Raw genomic sequence first — 22,485 nt, 5'->3', positions numbered from 1 at the left:
GAATTAATGTTTCAGTAATATGTGAATTTCCAGTTTAATATGCTTTAAATTTGAAGTATACATTTTATTTTAATTTGCCTTTGTAGCCTTTCTGTTTTATTAAGCATTTTATATTTAGTAAACTGATAAAATCATTAGAAAGTAGTCCATGACCCCGTTTATTTACCAGCCTACATACATATATATATTTTGTTAATAAAAATCTGGATGCTAATCTCTGTGTCTACTGTGATGTCATATTAATATGATATTTTGATTTTCAATCTAAATCACTGAGGTAGATTTTAAATCTGTCAAACAAACAAATCAATAGAATGAACAACAGTAAATCACAACAATTATTCTCCCTCACACACTCACATATCACATTTGTTTAGTCAAATACACTCAGAATGTTTTGGGTGCATTTAGTTTTTATATGTGTACAGCTGTTCAGAACTGTGCTAGCTAACCATGTGCTGATTAGCATCATTGAGCTGGGTTTAAAAGTATCTAAAATTGTCACAACCGAAACAGTATGTAGTTGTATAGTGTATTTATGCTCCATCAATGAAACGGTTCCACCAAAGCAGGACAAACCGCTGCGACTCCGAGCAACACAGCAGCGTTTCATTCCTGGTTAATTGAATGATTTAGAAAGTAGACTTATAATTGAGCTACAGCTGCTTTAGTCTTCTTCTGTCAGCCCATTTATACACGACAGCTAATCGCGTGCTGGACACTGTTAGCTTGTGCTCCTCGTGCGCCCCCTCTGGCTGAAGCGGGAATAGCAGACTTGTGCTGTTAGCGTGCGCTCATCGTGCGCCCCCTCTGGCTGAAGTGGGAATAACAGACTGGACACTGTTAGCGTGCGCTCCTCGTGCGCCCCCTCTGGCTGAAGCGGGAATAGCAGACTGGTGCTGTTAGCGTGCGCTCCTCGTGCGCCCCCTCTGGCTTGTGCTGGTGTTTCTCTCAGCAGAGTCACGTTTGTTTGGTAGAAAACTATTCCGAACGCAGTCTCAGTTTGATTAACAGCTACATGATCTCAGTCAGTTAGTACTATAACAAAACAGACTAGTACTATTTCAATTGAATTACCGTATTGTCCCGAATATAAGACGATATTTTTTTCTTTCAAAACAAAAATTCAAATAGGAAAATGATGCAATATGAAAATAATTGAAGACAAAATGTGTTTTACTGAGAAAAAACAAGATTTGTTTTTTAAAAAGCCTTTTTCCAAAAGGTACATCTGGAAAAAGGGGGGGGTCGTCTTATAATCAGGGTCGTCTTATATTCGGGACAATACGGTAGATGACAGTTAAAAACACTTTGTTTTATGGCAACTGAAAAGTGCAATTAAAAATGACAATCAAATTCAATTAAAGAAACGGTTTCATTTAGCTATTTAACCTTCATTTATTTTATTTAAAGCTGTAAGCGTTTACTAACAGTGTCTGTATTTCTACATATGTAAATATCACTGTATTACTATTTACTTTAAATCAGTATCGCTGCTCTAACGTGATGATGTGATTGTTGGCGTGCGCGCTCCTGCAACAACATGCCCATAAAAGGAGTGTTGAGCCGGAACCATGTAATACTGCGCGGGGGTGTGCGCTTTACTTCATGATATCCGGACGAATAATTATACGAATTCATGTTTAATTATTAAAATTCATAATAAACCTTTGAACAAAAGGAGCCTGCTGTTAAATATAGAGTTAAACCGTGTGTGTTTGACCCACTGATCTGAAGCATGTAGCACCGGGTGACCCCCGCTCAGGAGTGGACGCGTCCGCGGAGCGCCGTTCTGCTCGCGAGCTCGCTTCAGTCAAACTGCGGTTTCTGGAAATCAGCTGCTTTTCTGGATTTGAAGAAATGTGATAAATCGGCGGATCGTGTCGTCATGAGCGACCGACAACCGACGCCTCACAGCGGACAGTGCAGACCGAGAATGAGCAGGTGAGAGAACTCGGGGAAAACGATCTCAAAATCAGGAAATAAAACACAAGTAAACACTTAAAGTCTGTAAACACACACCAAATCTGCGCAGACACACGAGAAACCGACAAATATAACTTATAAAACGGATTGGAAGTTTTAGAATTGAACTGACTGAAGCACAAATGATTACATGAATGAGTACAAACTAAATAAAAGTGAAGTGACATCATGTGTAAATACTAACGCATAGACGCGAGTGTGTTCTTGAGTCATACCTACACTGAAATTATCTGCTTTAATCCTTATAAATGAATTAATGATTGCTGTCAAACTTATGGTCAGTGTGTGTGTGTTCTTTTGTGTCTGTTGTGTCTTGTGTGTGTTGTAAGATCATTATAAGAGTGTGAGTGTTTCAACTAGTTTTAGGCCGGAAAAACACATTCATTCATCTGAATCTGACACACACACACACACACACACATACACACACATACACGAACAGAACAGAGTGCGTCCAGCCACTGCAGGTGTGTGTCTGTGTGTGTGTCGGTCACTGCTGTGATGACCTTTGACCTTCAGTGAAGACTGATAATCACTTTAGTGTCTGATGAGTGTGACTGTATCTGCTGTATGTCTCATCAACACAAACACGAGTGGGCGAGTCAAGGTGAGAAAGAACGTGTTATTATGGGCTGAAAGGTCAAGCAGAATGTAGTTATTAATGCAACGTTAAATGTTAAAACTTGAGCATTAATACAGAGACTAAACAGTGTGTGTATCAGATTCAGGTGTGACTCATTTGAAATGTATTTCTTATATTTTTTTCTGGTTTTGAATACTATTTTTCTATTAATTTTCAGCATAAATGGCTATAATAGTGCTAATTATTCTGTTATATGACAGACATGATGAGCAGGTGATCTGCACAAATGTGTGTGTGTGTGTGTGAGAGTCTTAATTGAGAGCAGATGTTCCTTACACACTTTTCCCTCCAGACACACACACTGAGACACGCAGAACACACCCTTCAGAACATACGAGCCTCTTTCTGCTTTTATTTCCCTTCATCATGAACACACACAGATCAGGGGCTGTTTCATAAAAGACACTAAGAAAAGCGGGGATTAAAGTCCCAAACCTGACCTGAAATAACCTAACAAACCAATCAGGACTAAAGCGGTTTCATAAACGACAATTTAAGTTCACGCAATCTCACTCATTTGATCCAGGTTCAGTGAGTCAAGATCATTTGATGTGCAGCTTATTCTTAAAGTCGATCACGGATCAAATCGCTCCACCATCGCAAACAGCGAATATATCTGTGCTGTTTAATGCATTTGTTTTCCTCCGTGCATAACTGACACGTCACAGGTATATTCTTCATCTGTAAATGTTAGAAAGTCATGCAGATATATCCATTTTACTGTCAGGAGCGCTGCTGCGCGCATGCACGCTAAATATAATAGTGCAATAATTCTGAGTAAAATATACATTCTGCTAAAATATTTGTTGTTGGACATTAAATGTGACACATGTAGAATTTTAATCCTACATATAAGTGTATTTTAATGATAGCAGTAACTGTAAATCAAATGTAAGCTGGCTAATACAGCCCTAAATAGAGTTAATGTGTATTCCTCTTCTCAGTTAAAATGTAGTCTATTATTTAATTTAATTTTTAATTCAGTGATTTTAAGTTTTAATTTAGTGTTTTTAGTGCTTTAAAGAGCAAGTTTAGATTGTAATGTTTTAATGTTATATTAATAACCATAAAAGGTACAGCTGTCATAAAACCCCAGAGAAAGGCTGCATGGCTAGAAACTGAATGCACAAGTAGCAACCATGATAAATGTTTTTATATAAGGTCATTACATTTGGCACAATACATTAAATACAGTCAGTTGTAGCCTAGGCCTATGTTTTTATTTCTTTGATTTATTTAAGTTGCATTTTCTGTATACTTGTATTTTTGGACTGATAATAAAGTCAACTAATTGTATGTGAGCGAGTCAGTGGTGATATCAACCAAATCAAGGGACAATAAGTCAGACTAACTGGAATAAGCCTGGCTTATTTGGTAAACTAGTTTTATGAAACAGGCCCCAGGTGTGGCATGCAAGTGTAAATGTTGAGTTTTAATGTGAACAGGTTGATTTCAAGTTTGTATTTATGTTCATCCCGTGACTCATCTGTGTGTGTGTATGTGTGTGTGTGTGCAGTGTGCAGATGGAGGATCGCAACATGTTGCGTCGGATGGAGAGGGAGAGACGGAGTCAGGAGGTGCAGCCGGAGGAGACGCAGTATGACAGAATCGCTCCTCTCTTCAACAATCCGTATAAGGTGACATTTCTCATGACACGTGTGTGTGTGTGAGCGTGTGTTTGTGAGTGTGCGTGCGTGTGTGTGTGGTGCGTGTGCGTGTGTGTGAGTATTAGACTTGTGCCGGTATTCGGTAATGCGATATATCACGGTAATGGTGTGTGAGTGTGCGTGTACGTGCGTGTGCATGCATGTGTGAGTATGTGTGTGTGAGTGTGCGTGTGCGTGCGTGTACGTGCGTGTGCATGCGTGTGTGAGTATGTGTGTGTGAGTGTGCGTGTGCGTGCGTGTACGTGCGTGTGCATGCGTGTGTGAGTATGTGTGTGTGAGTGTGCGTGTGCGTGCGTGTACGTGCGTGTGCATGCGTGTGTGAGTATGTGTGTGTGAGTGTGCGTGTGCGTGCGTGTGCATGCGTGTGTGAGTGTGCGTGTGTGTGTGTGCGTGCGTGCGTGTGTGTACGTATTTGTGTGTGTGGGCGTGTGTGTGTTTGTGTGGTGTGTGTGTGGCGTGTAATGATTCTGTTTCTGGAGTGAAAGTGTTCATAGATGCTGCTGTGTGTTTGTGTCTCTTCATATGGAAACAGTCAGAGATTTTTAATACTTGATTCATTTTTCAGTTTCTGATCTGAAATCCTGCTGATCATCACGTGATGATGTGAAACTGCGTTTTGAGTGTGTTTGTGTTCTCAAGGTCTTTGATGAGTAAAGTGTGTGTTGACTCACTATATAAGCTCAGAGTGTAAACCAGATCAGTACAGAAGCTGATCCTGTGCTCTGTTAGTGTGGCGGTTCTTCATATGTGAACTGTTCCTCTCTGAACACGTCTGGTGTGACGCCGTATCAATGAGGCAGACGTGTTGTGAAGCAGTACAGCCAAAGATGTGTTGTGTGAGCACAGATCCCTCAGACAGCAGCGATTGTGCAGTTTCAGTGTAGTGGAGGTAGGGCTGGGCGGTATAGCTGAAAAAGTTTTTTTAAACATTTGCTTCTCATTTATTTGGTTCCACAGTGATTTTTACTTTATTTAAACTTTGCGTCATTTATTTATTTTATTTTACATCAAGGTTTATGCCGTGCATCCAAGCTTTCTTAATCGTTTCGCATCTCTTATTTGTTTCTTATTTATTTGGTTTCACAGTCACAACCTTATTTTAGATTTAACGGTCAAACACAAAATTAAATGTAAACAATTATCTCCTTCCTTATATTTTACATGCAGATTAAATAAGTGTTAAGGAAACTTTTGGCTTGTCTCCTGAGGCCACAGGAGGGTGCAATGAGCAAAATAATGCACAGCATTAAATTGTTTATTCAATACAATGAAATAATGACTGTATTAAAAAAAGTGCATAACGTCTAAATTAACATATATGAATCAAATATAATTTCGTAAATTGCATAAACAATTTTGAACAAAACAGCAGCATCTATTTATGCATAGCGTAATACATAGAGCCGCAGCGCCGATCACACAGATTGATTAAAAAACATATGAGATGCAGTGAAATGAAATAAAAACCCCCACAAATTCGCGACATGTCTTCTAAAAGTTGAACCTCTTAACTTTACTTGGCTTTCATCTCTTGTGTGAGACGCGAGTGCAGCACTCATAGCTGTCCGTCTTGAAAATGCACAGAACATGTGCTCCGTGTGAATGGCTTGGTTTCGGTTTTATCCTAACAAAGATCTTCGCTGCATTGAGCTTCTTTTTCTCTGTAATACTTTGAATGAAAAACGCAGCAGCGGCGCATCTTGTGGGTTCAACTGGAGAGGCTCAGGAGAACATTAAAACACTTACATCATCTCGTGTGCCGCTGATGACGCTCCCAGATGCACAACTAACATTCGTATGCATCGTTTCTGCATTCGAATGCAAATTTTTCTTTTAAATTCGATTAATTCTTTTTTTATTCACAATCTCCTCAATGCAGGCAGGCACAGTACTCATTTCAGCATGTGTTCGTGTGTTCTTATGTCACAGCTGCTTGTCACTATATTGTGCACTACAGCGAACATTATTTCTGTCGTTATTGATGAAGGTGTACTGTCAATAATACCGATACGGTTTTATCGCCCAGGCCTAAATGGAGGCTCTTAAGATCACAGGACAGCGCAGCTGAACACTGAAACCTACTATCATTCTGTGTATTTATATTATATTTGGGGTTGGTGTATGTTAGTGAACACACATGAGTTGTGTGTCAGTGCTTTAGGAGGCTCCAGCGCTAATCAAACACATCTGAGCCGCTAACCCTCGATGTGACTGCTGCAAAATAACAGAGCATAAATACACTTCCTTTGTCTGATTTACTTTGCAGAGAATCAAAGATGACGAGCTTTCGAGTCGCATCCAGAGGATGCTGGGTAATTATGAGGATGGATATGATGGACCTGAGGACCCCGCGCTTCCTTACGACCGTTCCACGCAGTTCCCTCAGGCGCAGTCGGGACACACGGATCGGTCCAGAGCCGCCTCCGGCCCTGCTTCAGGAGAGAGCTGGGACAGTTTCCCGGCCCTGTCCCCTCTGCGGTCCAGCGACTCGGACACCGGCCCGTCTCCGGAGCGGCCTCCGCTGAACCTGCACAGTAAACTGGCCAAGGCCAAGAAACCCACAGCGTACGTGAGGCCGATGGACGGTCCGGATCAGGTGACCAGCGACTCTTCTGAACTGAAGGCCTCACTGGAGTCGTATGAGCACTTACAGGACCTGAAGGAGAGCAGCAAACCAAACCTTGCCCCTCTGCAGGCTGCTGATGTGAGTGTTACAGTGAGAGCCAGACTAAGCCTGCGTGTGTTTCCGAGTGTTTTCAAAAGTTAATCAAGTAGTGATGGGAAGTTCGGATCATTTTACCGACTCGGACCTTTGAGTCTCATTCAGCAAAATGAACAAATCTTTTTTTCGAGTCATTTCATTCATTTTAGCTAAATATAATTAAAATGTTATGTGTTACTTCCCTAACACATCTACTACTTACGCAAGTTAGGGCTGCACGAAATTGGAAAAAACTCACATTGCGATATTTAGTTTTTCTGTAATATATATTGCGATATGAAAAAAAATATCACCAGATGACTTGAATAGCTCTATTTGGAAAAAAAGAATCAGTGATTTTGTAGGTGAGTGAATCAGCATAGAAAATAAACAAATTACAAGCATAGATAAATATAATAGAACAAAGATACAAATTAAATAAACAGTCCTTTATATTTTTCAGGTAAGTCTAACAGTATTCAGGTACAGAAATTGAATAATCAAATAACACTGCATAGTCTTCACTGTATAAATTAATTTAATAAATCTGTGTTAAAGCTACAAAAGAGATTTTTCTCTGTGTTTTGATGTTTGATTAACGTTCATGACACAGAAAGCCTCAGGAACATTAAACTGCTGTAATCCAGTATACTGTTACACATCCATTTTCTTTCTCACTTGTTTACCTTCACCTTAAACCATAAGCAACGGTTACAAGGATACTTGCAGAGACATGCATTTTGACATAATTTTGCGCGTATGTGTCATTAATAGACGCGGAAGTGAAAGGAATCCGGTGTTAATCTGCGTGGCTCTCACCGTGTCTACACCAGACGCGAGCGGCGCGATGCAGCAAAATACTACAGAACTCATTATAGTCCGTGATGCTGTCTACTGATGCGATGCGACAAATCCCTGACAGTAAACTGCTGCCGTGTTTTATTTATGACGAACTGACACAAAGTTCATATGATTTGCAGCGGTCGCTTTTCACGTCCAGTGTAGCCAGACTTCAGCTGTTGCGGCTAGACAGACTAGACACGGTGTCTGTGTGTTCAAAGAAAACAATCAGTATAAATATAACGATCAGTATACTAAACATCGCACATCCCACGATGTGACTATTGCAGATGCGCACATCGTGATATCGATGCTGAATAGTATCTGTGCAATCAAGTCGACGATATCGCTGGAAAATAAGTGTCCCTAACTAAGCAAGCCAGAGGCGACAGCAGTTGAAACGATATATTGTGCAGCCCTAACGCAAATATTGATCAAACTACAAACAAGACAGAACTATAATACAGAACTATACAGAAAATATTTATTTATTGTTTACCTGGGTCTTTAGTCTATGATTAGCTCACCTCACCTCTTATCTGACAAGTCTTCGGGTTTGAGTCGTTTGTTCATCACGTGACAGCCCCATAAACTAAGCTGATGAACGAACGACTCGAAAAACCCGAAGACTTGAAACAGGTGAACTAATTCCAGTTCAGGACCTATAGGATGTTGTGCATGCGCGACTGAACAAATCCCTCCCCGAGACGACTCGTTATTCCAGAGTCACATTAAAGATTCGTTCAAGAACGACCCATCACTATAATCAAGGCCACGTCTCTCTCTCTCGTCTGCAGATTGTGTCTGGAGCGCGTGTGGAGGACATTCTGCAGGTCAGTTGAGTTTGGGACAATCTCGTTTGATTGGAAAGCTGCAGGATTTCAGTGTCTCTCTCTCACACAGGAAATGACCTCATGGCCTCCACTGCTGACGACCATTTGCTCGCCAACCACAGCCGAGCCGCCCAAGGTCCTCTCCACTAACGAGGTTAGATCAGAGTAAAGGGTTTCGTTGGTTCTCACTGAAACACTAGCATTCAGACTTATTCTTGAGCTCATTCTTTTTTGAACTTTAATTCTTGTAACTGTTTTGACAGGAGACACATGGATTACCGGCCCTCGGTAAGTGTGTGTGTGTATGTTGTTGAAGTCTGTTTATGTGCTTTTTAAGTTGTTGTGTTGTTCTTTACTAGAAGCTCATGAATCATCAGACAAAGTTCAGCTGGAATCTCAGTGAGTATCAGATCAGATCTTTGTCTTGAGCTCATGTGAAGGTGCTACAAAAAGGTCAAGATGAAGATTTCTCCCCTCTCTCTTCCGCTACTGTTTAAACTTTACTCTCTGTGTGTGTGTGTGTGTGTGTGTGTGTATAGAGGTGGTTCCAGCAGCTCCAGTGACTCTGACAGCAGTTCAGACACTGACAGTGAAAAGAGCAGCAGCCCAGATGAACCAGCAGCTCCTGAGACATTACACACACAGGTACACACACGCACACACAGGTACACACACGCACACACAGGTACACACACGCACACACAGGTACACACACGCACACACAGGTACACACACGCACACACAGGTACACACGCGCACACACACAGGTGCGCACGCACACACACACACACGTCTGGTCAGCTATCCTTGTGGGGACTCTCCATAGGCGTAATGGTTTTTCTACTGTACAGACCGTATATTCTATTGCCCTACACCAACCCTACCCCTAAACCTACCCCTCACAGGAAACTTTCTGCATTTTTAGATTTTCAAAAAACTTCATTCTGTATGATTTATAAGCTTTTGTACCCGTGGGGACCACAATTTAGGTCCCCACCATGACACAAGTCCCCATGAGTCTGTGTGTAGTCAGGTTTAAGTCCCCACCAGGATATATAAACCAGTACACACACACACACACACACAGGTGCACACGCACGCACACACACACAGGTGCACACGCACGCACACACACACAGGTGCGCACGCACACACACACACACACACACAGGTGCACACACACACACACACACACAGGTGGATGCACACACACACAGGTACACACATGCACTTGTATGAATGTAAATGAGAACAGGAGTTTCTTGCATACAACTTATATTGCCATGATGAGTAAGAACAGCATTCATCCTCACTTTTTCGTCATCCTGATGTGTGTGTGTGTGTGTGTGTGTGTTTAGCCACAGAAAGAGAGTGACTGGCAGCTAGGACGGTGGTTAGAAAGGAGGGGAAACCAGCACCAGCAGAACCCTAGGAGCCCATGTGATGCCATCAGGCCCAACTCCCATGATTCCTCTGACAGGACTGAGGCGCCAGGGTCACAGACTTGCCACAGTGACCCAGCTGACGGCTGCAAAGCGTCCGATCTCAGACAGACTGTGGGGAGCACGAGCATGTGTGAGGATCCGCTGTTAGAAAGCACATCCACACACAGACCCAAACACAAGAGAAAGAAAACAGCACATCACACAGAGCAGAAGAGAACGACAGCAGACACCAACAACATCAGCAAACAAACACATCCGCCGCTGCTGGTGAAGATCAAGCTGAAGCTGCTCTCCAGGATCCCACAGGAGCCCAAAGCAGCTCCGCCTCACACAGAGAACAGCAGAGCGTCGAGACGCAAGAGAGCGGTGAGCACAGCTAACACCTGACCCCTGACCCTGGTATTCACGAAGTGTTTCAGTCTGGTTTTAAAGCTTTACATAGTACAGAAACGGCACTGTTGAAGGTTTTTAATGACTTGTTACTTGCTACTGACTCAGGGGACTGTGCGATTTTAATTCTATTAGACCTTTCGGCTGTATTCGATACTGTAGACCATAAGATCTTGATTACACGCTTAGAACAATGTGTTGGTATTAAGGGTACTGCGTTGGGATGGTTTAGATCCTATTTGTCCGAAAGAACTTTCTCAGTTCGTATTGGAGACTTTGTCTCCTCAACTGCTTCTTTCACGTGTGGGGTCCCCCAGGGCTCCATTTTGGGGCCTATTTTGTTCTCCCTGTATATGCTCCCCTTAGGACATATTTTTAGGAAATTTGGTATTACTTTTCATTGTTATGCAGACGATACGCAAATTTATCTACCTTTGAAACGAAGAGATAATTGCTCTTTAGCACCCCTATTACAGTGTCTTGAGGAAATTAAAGCCTGGATGGCACTAAATTTCCTTAATTTTAATGAAAATAAAACAGAAGTTATACTGTTTACGCCGGGAGGTACTTGTGAGTTATCAGATTTGGACCTTGGTGAATTGAAACCATTTGTGAAGCCCCATGTAAAAAATTTAGGTGTTATCATAGACTGTGATTTTAAATTGGACAAACAGATTAACTCGGTAGTTAAATCCTGTTTTTTCCAATTGAGACAACTCACTAAGGTGAAATCTTTCCTGTCTTCTAAAGACTTTCAAAGAATCGTCCATATTTTTATTTCAACTCGTCTGGATTATTGTAATGGCCTCTATATAGGTATTAGTCAGGCCTCTCTCTCCAGACTGCAGATGGTCCAGAATGCGGCAGCTCGACTGCTGACGGGTACACGAAAGCGGGAACCACATCACCCCCGTTCTTGCCTCTCTTCACTGGTTACCTGCCCATTTTAGGATTCAGTTTAAGATTTTGGTATTTGTTTTTAAATCTCTTAATGGTTTAGCACCTAAATATCTGTCCGACTTGATTAAGCTGTATGCTCCGCTAAGAGCACTTAGGTCTGCTGACCATTTGCTCTTAGTTATCCCACGGGTAAAGTTGAAGAGCAGGGGTGACCGAGCATTTGCAGTGGCGGCCCCAAAGCTCTGGAATAGTTTGCCCCGCTACATTAGACAGGCTCAAACACTTGCTGTTTTTAAATCTAGCTTAAAAACTCATTTTTATAGTCTGGCATTTGACGCTACATGAGAGCTGCTTTCTTCTATTGTTTTATGGTGTTTTGTTTTCTTTTTTTGTGTTGTTGACTGTTCGTAATCACTGACATTTTTATTCTCTTATGTGTGTACAGCACTTTGACAATCACTTGTTGTTTTAAAAAAAGTGCTTTATAAATAAACTTTGACTTTGACTTTGACTGACCCCTAACCCTGACTCACTACTGCTGCAGAGTAACGAAGAGCTGCCATCAAACATTACAGAATCACGTTCACTCATTTTATTGTATGTGACATACTTTGGAGGGGTGTGTGTGTGTATTTGCAGATGGAGAGGGATGAAAAGTCTTCAAAGAAGAAACAGAAACTGGACAAAGAGAGAAAACAGTCTTCTTCCTCTCAGAAGAGCCTCCACCAATCAGAGTGAGTTACAGAAACACAGCCAATCAGAGCCTGACGTGTTTTACATACTTACTTTCCACATCTCAGAAATGAATTTAAACCAGGATCACTCAAGACTTTTTTCCATATTAATAGAAATGTATTATAAAAGTTATAATAATGATGATGGTGATGGAATGTCTGGGGTTTTATGATGCTCTTGGATGAATATCTTGACAACTACAGGTGTATCAACATGATCCACCAACTGAAAACTAATGCAATCTTGACGGTCACTAGACTGTTTTAGTGTTTCAAACTGTACAAATGTTTGGTTTGTAAAGTGTGTTTGTTTGTGCATCTTTCCTTACAAAATATCCAGTGTCATTTATTGAGCTAATGCAGTGACGTTCATTAATGTGACGCAAGCGCCAGAACTTTTCTGATGTGGAATGGAAAGAGTCTCTGTCTGATAGACGCCGATCTGAACGCTCTTCATGTTTCCATCAGAGCCGTCGGGAACAGCGACAAGATGATGATGAAGAAGAAGAGTGTGAAAAACAGCTCAGGTCTTCCTCAGGACAGAGACGGCCAGCGGAAGAAAGCAGAGACTCATGGGAAGGTACTGCAGATATCCTCACTTCAGATTTCTCCTGGGATTACTGCTCTGATGTAATGAACTGTTTTTATTACTCAGAAAACCGGCAAGAGCCACAAGGAGCTCCTGGAGAAACCTCCTGCGGCCAAACCACGAGCGCTGCTGCCCGATCGCAGGTGCGTGCCGCTGCTTTATTTCACAGAAATCACACCGAGTACGTCTGTGAACATAGAGCGATGTGATACGAGTGATGAATGTCAGCTGAAACGCAAACAACAAGTGTCTTTTAGGCTTCGTCACTCGCCACGTGCATAGTGTTTCTCTGATTGACCTCTGACCTCTGGTTCCCAGGAAACTCTCTGTGGAAGATCATTTGAAGGAAGCCAAAAAGCTGAAGCACAAAGCAGATGCTACGGTGTTTATCAAGCCTTCGGTTGAGTCTGCTGTACGGTGAGCTCCACGCTCGCTCTGACACACGTGTTTCTCTGTTCCTCAGCCGGATAAGATGGCTAAAGCGCTGTGCTATCTGGAGGCTGCGCTGTCGTTCACGGAGAGCGCTGTGGCCATGCAGACGGAGCCGCAGACGCCCAAATCTGCCTACACCATGTTCTCGGAGACGGTGGACCTGATCAGGTGAGATAACAATGACAGCAGTAGTCATATATTGTAAAACAACTGCACTGTTAAATGAAAATTAATATTTCATCGGTATATTATTTTTGCTTTACACTGCAGCAGGGAAAGTACAATACTTCTTTCCTAATTTCTACACTTCAAAGAGATATTTTGACATGTGATAAACAACGTGTGATAAACGAGTGGACTGCATTCATTCAGTGTGAACGAGTCGTTCTGAGACGCAGAAAACACCGGATCACGAGCTGATCGTCTGAACCAAGTGTGCGCTTCGCTTTGAAACAAGCAGCAAAAACAGACTTGATGAAGCATATTGTGCTTTCGGTTTGAGTTCGTTTGACAGATACTGTGCCAAAGCATAATGCCCCAAAACACAACTTTAAATGCATTTTATGTTAGAATACGAAGTTTAAATATATATTTGAAAAACTACACTTTTTGCCCGGAAGACCTATCGTTTCATATCGTCATGTGACCACGATAATACCGAGACAGTTTTGCCATCGTGATATTGATAATATTGTTACATCCCTAGTAGCGATGCTTCGACTGGCTGCTGATGCTGTGGTCTGTCCAGGTTCATTCTCAAGCTGAAGAACTACACGGATCCGGCGGCCGCCGCTCACGAGAGGGACTTCTGCGTCCTGTGGTGAGAGCCGACCCAGCAGAGACAGAGACGTGAGTCTGTACACGAGTGACGTGTTGTGTTTGTCCCCAGCATGCGGTGCCAGTCTCTGCTGCAGATGGCCATGTTCCGCTCCAGACGAGAGCCAGCGCTCAGACACTCGCGGATGCTCACGGATCATTTCAGAGTGCGTGCTCCTCCGTCTCCTGCAGTTTATTCAGATGTCTGACGTCTGCCTCACGCTCTTTGTGTTTGTTTGCAGAGCTGCTCGTGGTCTGCGTCTCCCTCCGTGTCTAAGTGAGCGTCCTCGCCGCACTCATGGACTCGGATCCATGCGCTGTCTTCTCTTCTCTTCACCGCTGTGTTTGTCTCCGCAGGAGCGGCTCGCTGCTTGTTCCTCAGCCGGTCCAGCAGGTGGCGGCGGCGTACATCAGCATCACCACGCTCCTCCTGAGCGCTCACCACATCTGGGAGCAGGCGGACCAGATCGCTCTCCGAGGCAGCGGTGAGACGGGGTCAGAGGTCACAGCTGAATGCTGAACGTCTTTGTCCTCGTCTGTAAAAAACAATCTTCTGTTACAAACCGAGTTCATAATACAGTAGGTTAGGGTTAGTAGTGCCATCAATCGATTAAAATACTTCATTATAAGAGCGTTATTTTTTACTCGCTCTTTCATTCTTTCATTCTTTTCCCCCTTTTTCAAGTTTATTTTAATTTTCATGTCAAGTAAGTATTAAAATGATCAATTTTATTGAAAAAAAAAATCAACTCTTTGTCTTTGTGGAGCTGGTTTGTGGGCATAAACCATACGATATGGGCAACAGACTTTAGCAGAGCTACATTAGGAAATAGAAGACAAAACGAATGCTACATTAATAGTGTTAATTATTTTTTTTTACGTGTTGAATGACAAATATTAATGGTGGATTAATTGTGTTTGGGTCTGTGTGCAGATTAAGACAGTATTTTTCCCAGACGATGTTTGTAGGTCTGTTATATTCATTTAAGAAGTAAAAGAGTTGAGCCGGACACTTGTGTGAGGATTGTTCTGGTGTTTTTAATGAGCGCAGTGGTTTTGTGGTGGTTTGCAGGTTTGCTGCGAGAGCTGGATTCTGCCGTCGGTCCTCTGAGTCTGATGTCCTCCATGAGTGCTTTAGTGCGATACGCTCGACCCGGCCTGCACTGGATCAGACTCGACACGCAGAAGCGGCGCTGACGCTTCCCTCGACCGCCGGAGAGCCCAGGATGTGGCAGCCTTCATTTATTTGCACAATGATCAAATCAAACGATCAATCTCTCTTTAACGGCTAATGAAGCGCTTCAGCCGCGGGTCATTCTGACACGAAAACATGATGGTCTTCCCTCTGCACTGAACGAACCCACGTGACACTGCGTCCACCATCAAGCCAAAGTCCAGCAGCATCTCGTGAGTGTGTGTGTGAGTGTGTGTGTGAGTTTCTCTTATGTGTGTACAGCACTTTGACAATCACTTGTTGTTTTAAAAAAAGTGCTTTATAAATAAACTTTGACTTTGACTTTGACTGACCCCTAACCCTGACTCACTACTGCTGCAGAGTAACGAAGAGCTGCCATCAAACATTACAGAATCACGTTCACTCATTTTATTGTATGTGACATACTTTGGAGGGGTGTGTGTGTGTATTTGCAGATGGAGAGGGATGAAAAGTCTTCAAAGAAGAAACAGAAACTGGACAAAGAGAGAAAACAGTCTTCTTCCTCTCAGAAGAGCCTCCACCAATCAGAGTGAGTTACAGAAACACAGCCAATCAGAGCCTGACGTGTTTTACATACTTACTTTCCACATCTCAGAAATGAATTTAAACCAGGATCACTCAAGACTTTTTTCCATATTAATAGAAATGTATTATAAAAGTTATAATAATGATGATGGTGATGGAATGTCTGGGGTTTTATGATGCTCTTGGATGAATATCTTGACAACTACAGGTGTATCAACATGATCCACCAACTGAAAACTAATGCAATCTTGACGGTCACTAGACTGTTTTAGTGTTTCAAACTGTACAAATGTTTGGTTTGTAAAGTGTGTTTGTTTGTGCATCTTTCCTTACAAAATATCCAGTGTCATTTATTGAGCTAATGCAGTGACGTTCATTAATGTGACGCAAGCGCCAGAACTTTTCTGATGTGGAATGGAAAGAGTCTCTGTCTGATAGACGCCGATCTGAACGCTCTTCATGTTTCCATCAGAGCCGTCGGGAACAGCGACAAGATGATGATGAAGAAGAAGAGTGTGAAAAACAGCTCAGGTCTTCCTCAGGACAGAGACGGCCAGCGGAAGAAAGCAGAGACTCATGGGAAGGTACTGCAGATATCCTCACTTCAGATTTCTCCTGGGATTACTGCTCTGATGTAATGAACTGTTTTTATTACTCAGAAAACCGGCAAGAGCCACAAGGAGCTCCTGGAGAAACCTCCTGCGGCCAAACCACGAGCGCTGCTGCCCGATCGCAGGTGCGTGCCGCTGCTTTATTTCACAGAAATCACACCGAGTACGTCTGTGAACATAGAGCGATGTGATACGAGTGATGAATGTCAGCTGAAACGCAAACAACAAGTGTCTTTTAGGCTTCGTCACTCGCCACGTGCATAGTGTTTCTGTGATTGACCTCTGACCTCTGGTTCCCAGGAAACTCTCAGTGGAAGATCATTTGAAGGAAGCCAAAAAGCTGAAGCACAAAGCAGATGCTACGGTGTTTATCAAGCCTTCGGTTGAGTCTGCTGTACGGTGAGCTCCACGCTCGCTCTGACACACGTGTTTCTCTGTTCCTCAGCCGGATAAGATGGCTAAAGCGCTGTGCTATCTGGAGGCTGCGCTGTCGTTCACGGAGAGCGCTGTGGCCATGCAGACGGAGCCGCAGACGCCCAAATCTGCCTACACCATGTTCTCGGAGACGGTGGACCTGATCAGGTGAGATAACAATGACAGCAGTAGTCATATATTGTAAAACAACTGCACTGTTAAATGAAAATTAATATTTCATCGGTATATTATTTTTGCTTTACACTACAGCAGGGAAAGTACAATACTTCTTTCCTAATTTCTACACTTCAAAGAGATATTTTGACATGTGATAAACAACGTGTGATAAACGAGTGGACTGCATTCATTCAGTGTGAACGAGTCGTTCTGAGACGCAGAAAACACCGGATCACGAGCTGATCGTCTGAACCAAGTGTGCGCTTCGCTTTGAAACAAGCAGCAAAAACAGACTTGATGAAGCATATTGTGCTTTCGGTTTGAGTTCGTTTGACAGATACTGTGCCAAAGCATAATGCCCCAAAACACAACTTTAAATGCATTTTATGTTAGAATACGAAGTTTAAATATATATTTGAAAAACTACACTTTTTGCCCGGAAGACCTATCGTTTCATATCGTCATGTGACCACGATAATACCGAGACAGTTTTGCCATCGTGATATTGATAATATTGTTACATCCCTAGTAGCGATGCTTCGACTGGCTGCTGATGCTGTGGTCTGTCCAGGTTCATTCTCAAGCTGAAGAACTACACGGATCCGGCGGCCGCCGCTCACGAGAGGGACTTCTGCGTCCTGTGGTGAGAGCCGACCCAGCAGAGACAGAGACGTGAGTCTGTACACGAGTGACGTGTTGTGTTTGTCCCCAGCATGCGGTGCCAGTCTCTGCTGCAGATGGCCATGTTCCGCTCCAGACGAGAGCCAGCGCTCAGACACTCGCGGATGCTCACGGATCATTTCAGAGTGCGTGCTCCTCCGTCTCCTGCAGTTTATTCAGATGTCTGACGTCTGCCTCACGCTCTTTGTGTTTGTTTGCAGAGCTGCTCGTGGTCTGCGTCTCCCTCCGTGTCTAAGTGAGCGTCCTCGCCGCACTCATGGACTCGGATCCATGCGCTGTCTTCTCTTCTCTTCACCGCTGTGTTTGTCTCCGCAGGAGCGGCTCGCTGCTTGTTCCTCAGCCGGTCCAGCAGGTGGCGGCGGCGTACATCAGCATCACCACGCTCCTCCTGAGCGCTCACCACATCTGGGAGCAGGCGGACCAGATCGCTCTCCGAGGCAGCGGTGAGACGGGGTCAGAGGTCACAGCTGAATGCTGAACGTCTTTGTCCTCGTCTGTAAAAAACAATCTTCTGTTACAAACCGAGTTCATAATACAGTAGGTTAGGGTTAGTAGTGCCATCAATCGATTAAAATACTTCATTATAAGAGCGTTATTTTTTACTCGCTCTTTCATTCTTTCATTCTTTTCCCCCTTTTTCAAGTTTATTTTAATTTTCATGTCAAGTAAGTATTAAAATGATCAATTTTATTGAAAAAAAAAATCAACTCTTTGTCTTTGTGGAGCTGGTTTGTGGGCATAAACCATACGATATGGGCAACAGACTTTAGCAGAGCTACATTAGGAAATAGAAGACAAAACGAATGCTACATTAATAGTGTTAATTATTTTTTTTTACGTGTTGAATGACAAATATTAATGGTGGATTAATTGTGTTTGGGTCTGTGTGCAGATTAAGACAGTATTTTTCCCAGACGATGTTTGTAGGTCTGTTATATTCATTTAAGAAGTAAAAGAGTTGAGCCGGACACTTGTGTGAGGATTGTTCTGGTGTTTTTAATGAGCGCAGTGGTTTTGTGGTGGTTTGCAGGTTTGCTGCGAGAGCTGGATTCTGCCGTCGGTCCTCTGAGTCTGATGTCCTCCATGAGTGCTTTAGTGCGATACGCTCGACCCGGCCTGCACTGGATCAGACTCGACACGCAGAAGCGGCGCTGACGCTTCCCTCGACCGCCGGAGAGCCCAGGATGTGGCAGCCTTCATTTATTTGCACAATGATCAAATCAAACGATCAATCTCTCTTTAGCGGCTAATGAAGCGCTTCAGCCGCGGGTCATTCTGACACGAAAACATGATGGTCTTCCCTCTGCACTGAACGAACCCACGTGACACTGCGTCCACCATCAAGCCAAAGTCCAGCAGCATCTCATGAGTGTGTGTGTGAGTGTGTGTGTGAGTGTGAGTCTGTGTCTGTGTCTGTCTGTGTCTGTCTGTGTGTGAGAGTGTGAGTGTGAGAGTGAGTCTGTGTGTGTGTGTGTGAGTGTGTCTGTCTGTCTGTGTGTGTGAGTGTGAGTCTGTGTGTGTGTGTCTGTCTGAGTGTGTGTGTGAGTGTGTCTGTCTGTGTCTGTCTGTCTGTGTGTGAGAGTGTGTGTGTGACAGACAGCATCAGTTCAAATGCTTTGTGTGACTGCTGAACACTAACACACACACACACACACACACACACACACACACTGTCAGCGCAGCAAGTGCCTTCAGATCTGATCAACTCAAGCAAACACTAAATAGAGTGAGTTTGATTACAGTGCAAATATTTGTCATTTCCAGCTTTTATATGGTCGCATTACCTTTGACCCTTCAGAGAAACTGTGGCAGTGACAGAAACTCATGCTGCAGTTGTTTGTATGTACAGCTGATGGGCCTGACCTCTGACCTCTGGAGTTTTTCTCTTGATTGTCTCTCTTTAATCTTGAATTTTGTTGGTCAATTTTTTTTTTTTTTGCAATAGGGAGGCATTATATTTATTTGCATTAGCAGATATTTATTATATCATTTCTGACCAAGTACAGAATTGATTTTCAGAACAGCATTGAGCCTGTAGATTGGTCAAGCTGCTTGTTCTTCAGAATAGCGACGCCTCATTGGTCAAATCCTTCGTCACTTTTTAAATAGAGCACTAAGTATTTCCTGTCCATCAGCATTTCCTTTCTTTCCTAATCTTGGGTCCAGAGCAGCAGAAGTTGATTGACGCTCAAATGATGATTTACTTTCTGCGAACTTTGGAAGATTAAAATTCTCTGTCGAAATGGAATATCAGAACGAAATTATTTGTATTTATTTTATATCCTATGATGTGGGAGTTTGGGTTGGTTTTCAACAACTTTATCAAACTGGTTTGAATCAGCAAAAGTCTGATTTGATTGTTGATTGCCAAATCTTCACTGAAAGTAGCTTTGTGTGTCACATTGTGTTTGGAAACAAAAAAAACGGTGGTTTTCGTGCCTTATTCCTTTTTTTGTGTGACTGAGTTCAGTTGACGTTATTACTGAGAACTGAAGATGTTTTCCCAGGATCCATTTGGATATGAATTGAATAAAATCTTTATCCTTTATTATTCGCTCTCATTTGTTTTTGGCACCTCGGAGGCGATGTATAAAATACTGCTTGTTCACAACACATGAACATATAAACACAGAACAAAAAACGTATATCAACAATTATACAGTAGTCAACATTTGAAGTGGATCAAAACCTTTCATCAAAGTTGTCCTAAAACCAAAATACGTTCTTGTCTTAGGACAACTTTGATTAACTTTTTTGATCCACTTTAAATGTTGACTACTGTATAATAAATCAAATGACGGTAGGATAAAGAACCTTCTTAACTACCTGGATGGTTATAAAAAGAGAAGACGGTCATTTTCACCCACAGCAATAAATAATGCCTTTGTTTTGTTTATTGCTGCAGCATCAGGACAGCGCTTTATGAAAGTACTGATTAGATTCCTAGAGGAGCTCTTCATCATCACCATCGTTCTACATTAAACCAACCAAGCGATGATATCTCAGATCATCATCTAGTCTTGTGCAAACTTCATATAGCTAAAACAGTAAATTCTACTCCTTGTTACAAGTATGGTAGAACCATCACTTCTACCACAAAAGACTGCTTTGTAAGTAATCTTGCTGATTTATCCCAATTCCTTAGCATATCCAATAGCTCTGAACAACTTGATGATGTAACAGAAACTATGGACTCTCTCTCTTCTAGCATTTTAGATACAATTGCTCCTTTACGCTTAAGGAAGATTAAGGAAAACAGTCTGACACCGTGGTATAATGAGCACACTCGCACCCTAAAGAGAGCAGCCCGGAAAATGGAGCGCAGCTGGAGGAAAACAAAACTAGAGGTATTTCGTATTGATTGGCGGGAAAGTAACCTATCCTACAGAAAAGCATTAAAAACAGCTAGATCTGATTACTTTTCTTCTCTTTTAGAAGAAAACAAACATAACCCAGGTATTTATTCAATACAGTGGCTAAACTAACGAAAAATAAAGCATCAACAGGTGTTGACATTTCCCAACAGCACAGCAGTAATGACTTTATGAACTACTTTAATTCCAAGATCGATACTATTAGAGATAAAATTGTAACCATGCAGACGTCAGCTATAGTATCACATCAGATAGCTTGCTATAGATCGCCTGAGGAACAATTCCACTCATTCTCTACTATAGGAGAGGAAGAATTGTATAAACTTGTTAAATCATCTAAACCAACAACATGTATGTTAGACCCTATTCCATCTAAGCTCCTAAAAGAGGTGCTTCCAGAAGTCATAGATCCTCTTCTGACTATTATTAATTCATCATTGTCATTAGGATATGTCCCAAAAACCTTCAAACTGGCTGTTATTAAGCCTCTCATCAAAAAACCACAACTTGACCCCAAAGAACTAGTTAATTCAACCAGAACCGGGAACACTTCCCATAACACCCGATGTACTTGCTACATCATTAGAAGAATGGCATCTACGCTAATATTAGTCTGTTTCTCTCTTATTCCGAGGTCACCGTAGCCACTAGATCCAGTCTGTATCCAGAGCAGATGGTGGATCAGCACCTAGAGAGGACCTCTACAGCCCTGAATTAGAGACCTGCGCGGGATGGATTTTTCAGTCCCGCTCCCGCAGAAATATATCTTATCTGGACCCGCTCCCGCCCGCGACATTCAAGTTTTGTCCCGCTCCCGCCCGCAAAAGCCCACATAAAAGTAATCTGTATAGATTTTTTTTCAGTACAATCGAAGAAATTTACATGAAATGGTTCTGTAACATCTCCTAAACTCCACAACATCCCAGCATAAACACTCCCGATAAAATATTTGTTATTTAGGCTAAGCATCAACATTCACAACAGAAAAGCAAGCATGTGCTGCTGCGTGCATGGTTTGGCATGGCAGTATGCGAGCAGCGCTTCCTTTATTATCACTAAAAACTGACATCTCAGTTAATCGCGATCTCATAAAGCTCTGTTATAACACAATAAATACATGCACAATGAATCTTTCACAATGTCTACACTTCGTATGTTAAAATGAGAGGATTCGTGAGCACGCAATTTCAGCACTGCTGTGAGTAGATTCTAACTTAATCACCTCTGATTGGCCATTGCGTTCCAGAAATCAACAGCTGAGTCTGTGATTGGCTACATTGTGCAACCCTTTAAATACGTGTTATAAATAGAAACTATGCCTAGCTTACGCATGTCAATCATTTTAATGTTAACATTAGTTGTTCTTTTTGTGCAACAGATAAATAACAATTTATATGTTTTAGACACTTTTAGATAATTTCTATTTTGCGGGACGGGAGTCCCGCGAATCATTTTATTCTCCCGCATCCCGCACACACACGAGTCTCTTCCCACCCGCACTCGCCCATCAA

The 22,485-nt window shown here is 42.4% G+C and overlaps 2 protein-coding genes across 4 annotated transcripts in view; both read left to right on the top strand.

The window, feature by feature from the left end:
* Positions 1–1,699: 1,699 nt before the first annotated feature.
* On the top strand, positions 1,700–15,405 carry LOC107755914 (AF4/FMR2 family member 1-like). Of its 2 annotated transcripts, XM_016572878.1 has the most exons (19): positions 1,700–1,944; positions 4,146–4,266; positions 6,563–7,000; positions 8,635–8,670; positions 8,741–8,824; positions 8,934–8,958; positions 9,030–9,069; positions 9,210–9,315; positions 10,029–10,481; positions 12,045–12,139; positions 12,608–12,719; positions 12,795–12,871; positions 13,047–13,110; positions 13,192–13,328; positions 13,909–13,980; positions 14,050–14,143; positions 14,219–14,253; positions 14,334–14,461; positions 15,049–15,405. In XM_016572878.1, the coding sequence occupies exons 1-19, from the start codon at positions 1,889–1,891 to the stop codon at positions 15,171–15,173; spliced, it is 2,298 nt and encodes a 765-aa protein (XP_016428364.1). In that variant the 5' UTR covers positions 1,700–1,888; the 3' UTR covers positions 15,174–15,405. The 2 variants fall into 2 exon arrangements, with proteins under 2 accessions (XP_016428364.1, XP_016428365.1); XM_016572879.1 differs by lacking the exons at positions 13,909–13,980; positions 14,050–14,143; positions 14,219–14,253; positions 14,334–14,461; positions 15,049–15,405 and adding an exon at positions 13,431–13,677 and having other exon boundaries at positions 1,701–1,944.
* Positions 15,406–15,519: 114 nt separating this feature from the next.
* The window catches only part of LOC107755915 (AF4/FMR2 family member 4-like), an 18,435-nt gene continuing 11,469 nt past the window's right edge, over positions 15,520–22,485 (top strand). Inside the window, exons 1-10 of one of the 2 annotated variants that reach the window (XR_001641755.1) lie at positions 15,520–15,721; positions 16,190–16,301; positions 16,377–16,453; positions 16,629–16,692; positions 16,774–16,910; positions 17,491–17,562; positions 17,632–17,725; positions 17,801–17,835; positions 17,916–18,043; positions 18,631–19,005. Coding sequence is in view for 1 of the 2 variants with exons in the window: in XM_016572880.1 (XP_016428366.1) it covers positions 15,627–15,721; positions 16,190–16,301; positions 16,377–16,453; positions 16,629–16,692; positions 16,774–16,910; positions 17,491–17,562; positions 17,632–17,725; positions 17,801–17,835; positions 17,916–18,043; positions 18,631–18,755 (939 nt within the window). In the remaining variant the exon portion in view is untranslated. Of the gene's footprint in view, positions 15,722–16,189; positions 16,302–16,376; positions 16,454–16,628; positions 16,693–16,773; positions 16,911–17,490; positions 17,563–17,631; positions 17,726–17,800; positions 17,836–17,915; positions 18,044–18,630; positions 19,030–22,485 lie in introns of those variants that run through there. The other variant, XM_016572880.1, reaches the window with a different exon arrangement.

Source organism: Sinocyclocheilus rhinocerous, unplaced genomic scaffold (assembly GCF_001515625.1).
Source record: "Sinocyclocheilus rhinocerous isolate Xijiao unplaced genomic scaffold, SAMN03320098_v1.1 scaffold923, whole genome shotgun sequence".
NCBI lineage: Eukaryota > Metazoa > Chordata > Actinopteri > Cypriniformes > Cyprinidae > Sinocyclocheilus > Sinocyclocheilus rhinocerous.
This window is presented reverse-complemented; position numbering and strand designations above follow the sequence as displayed.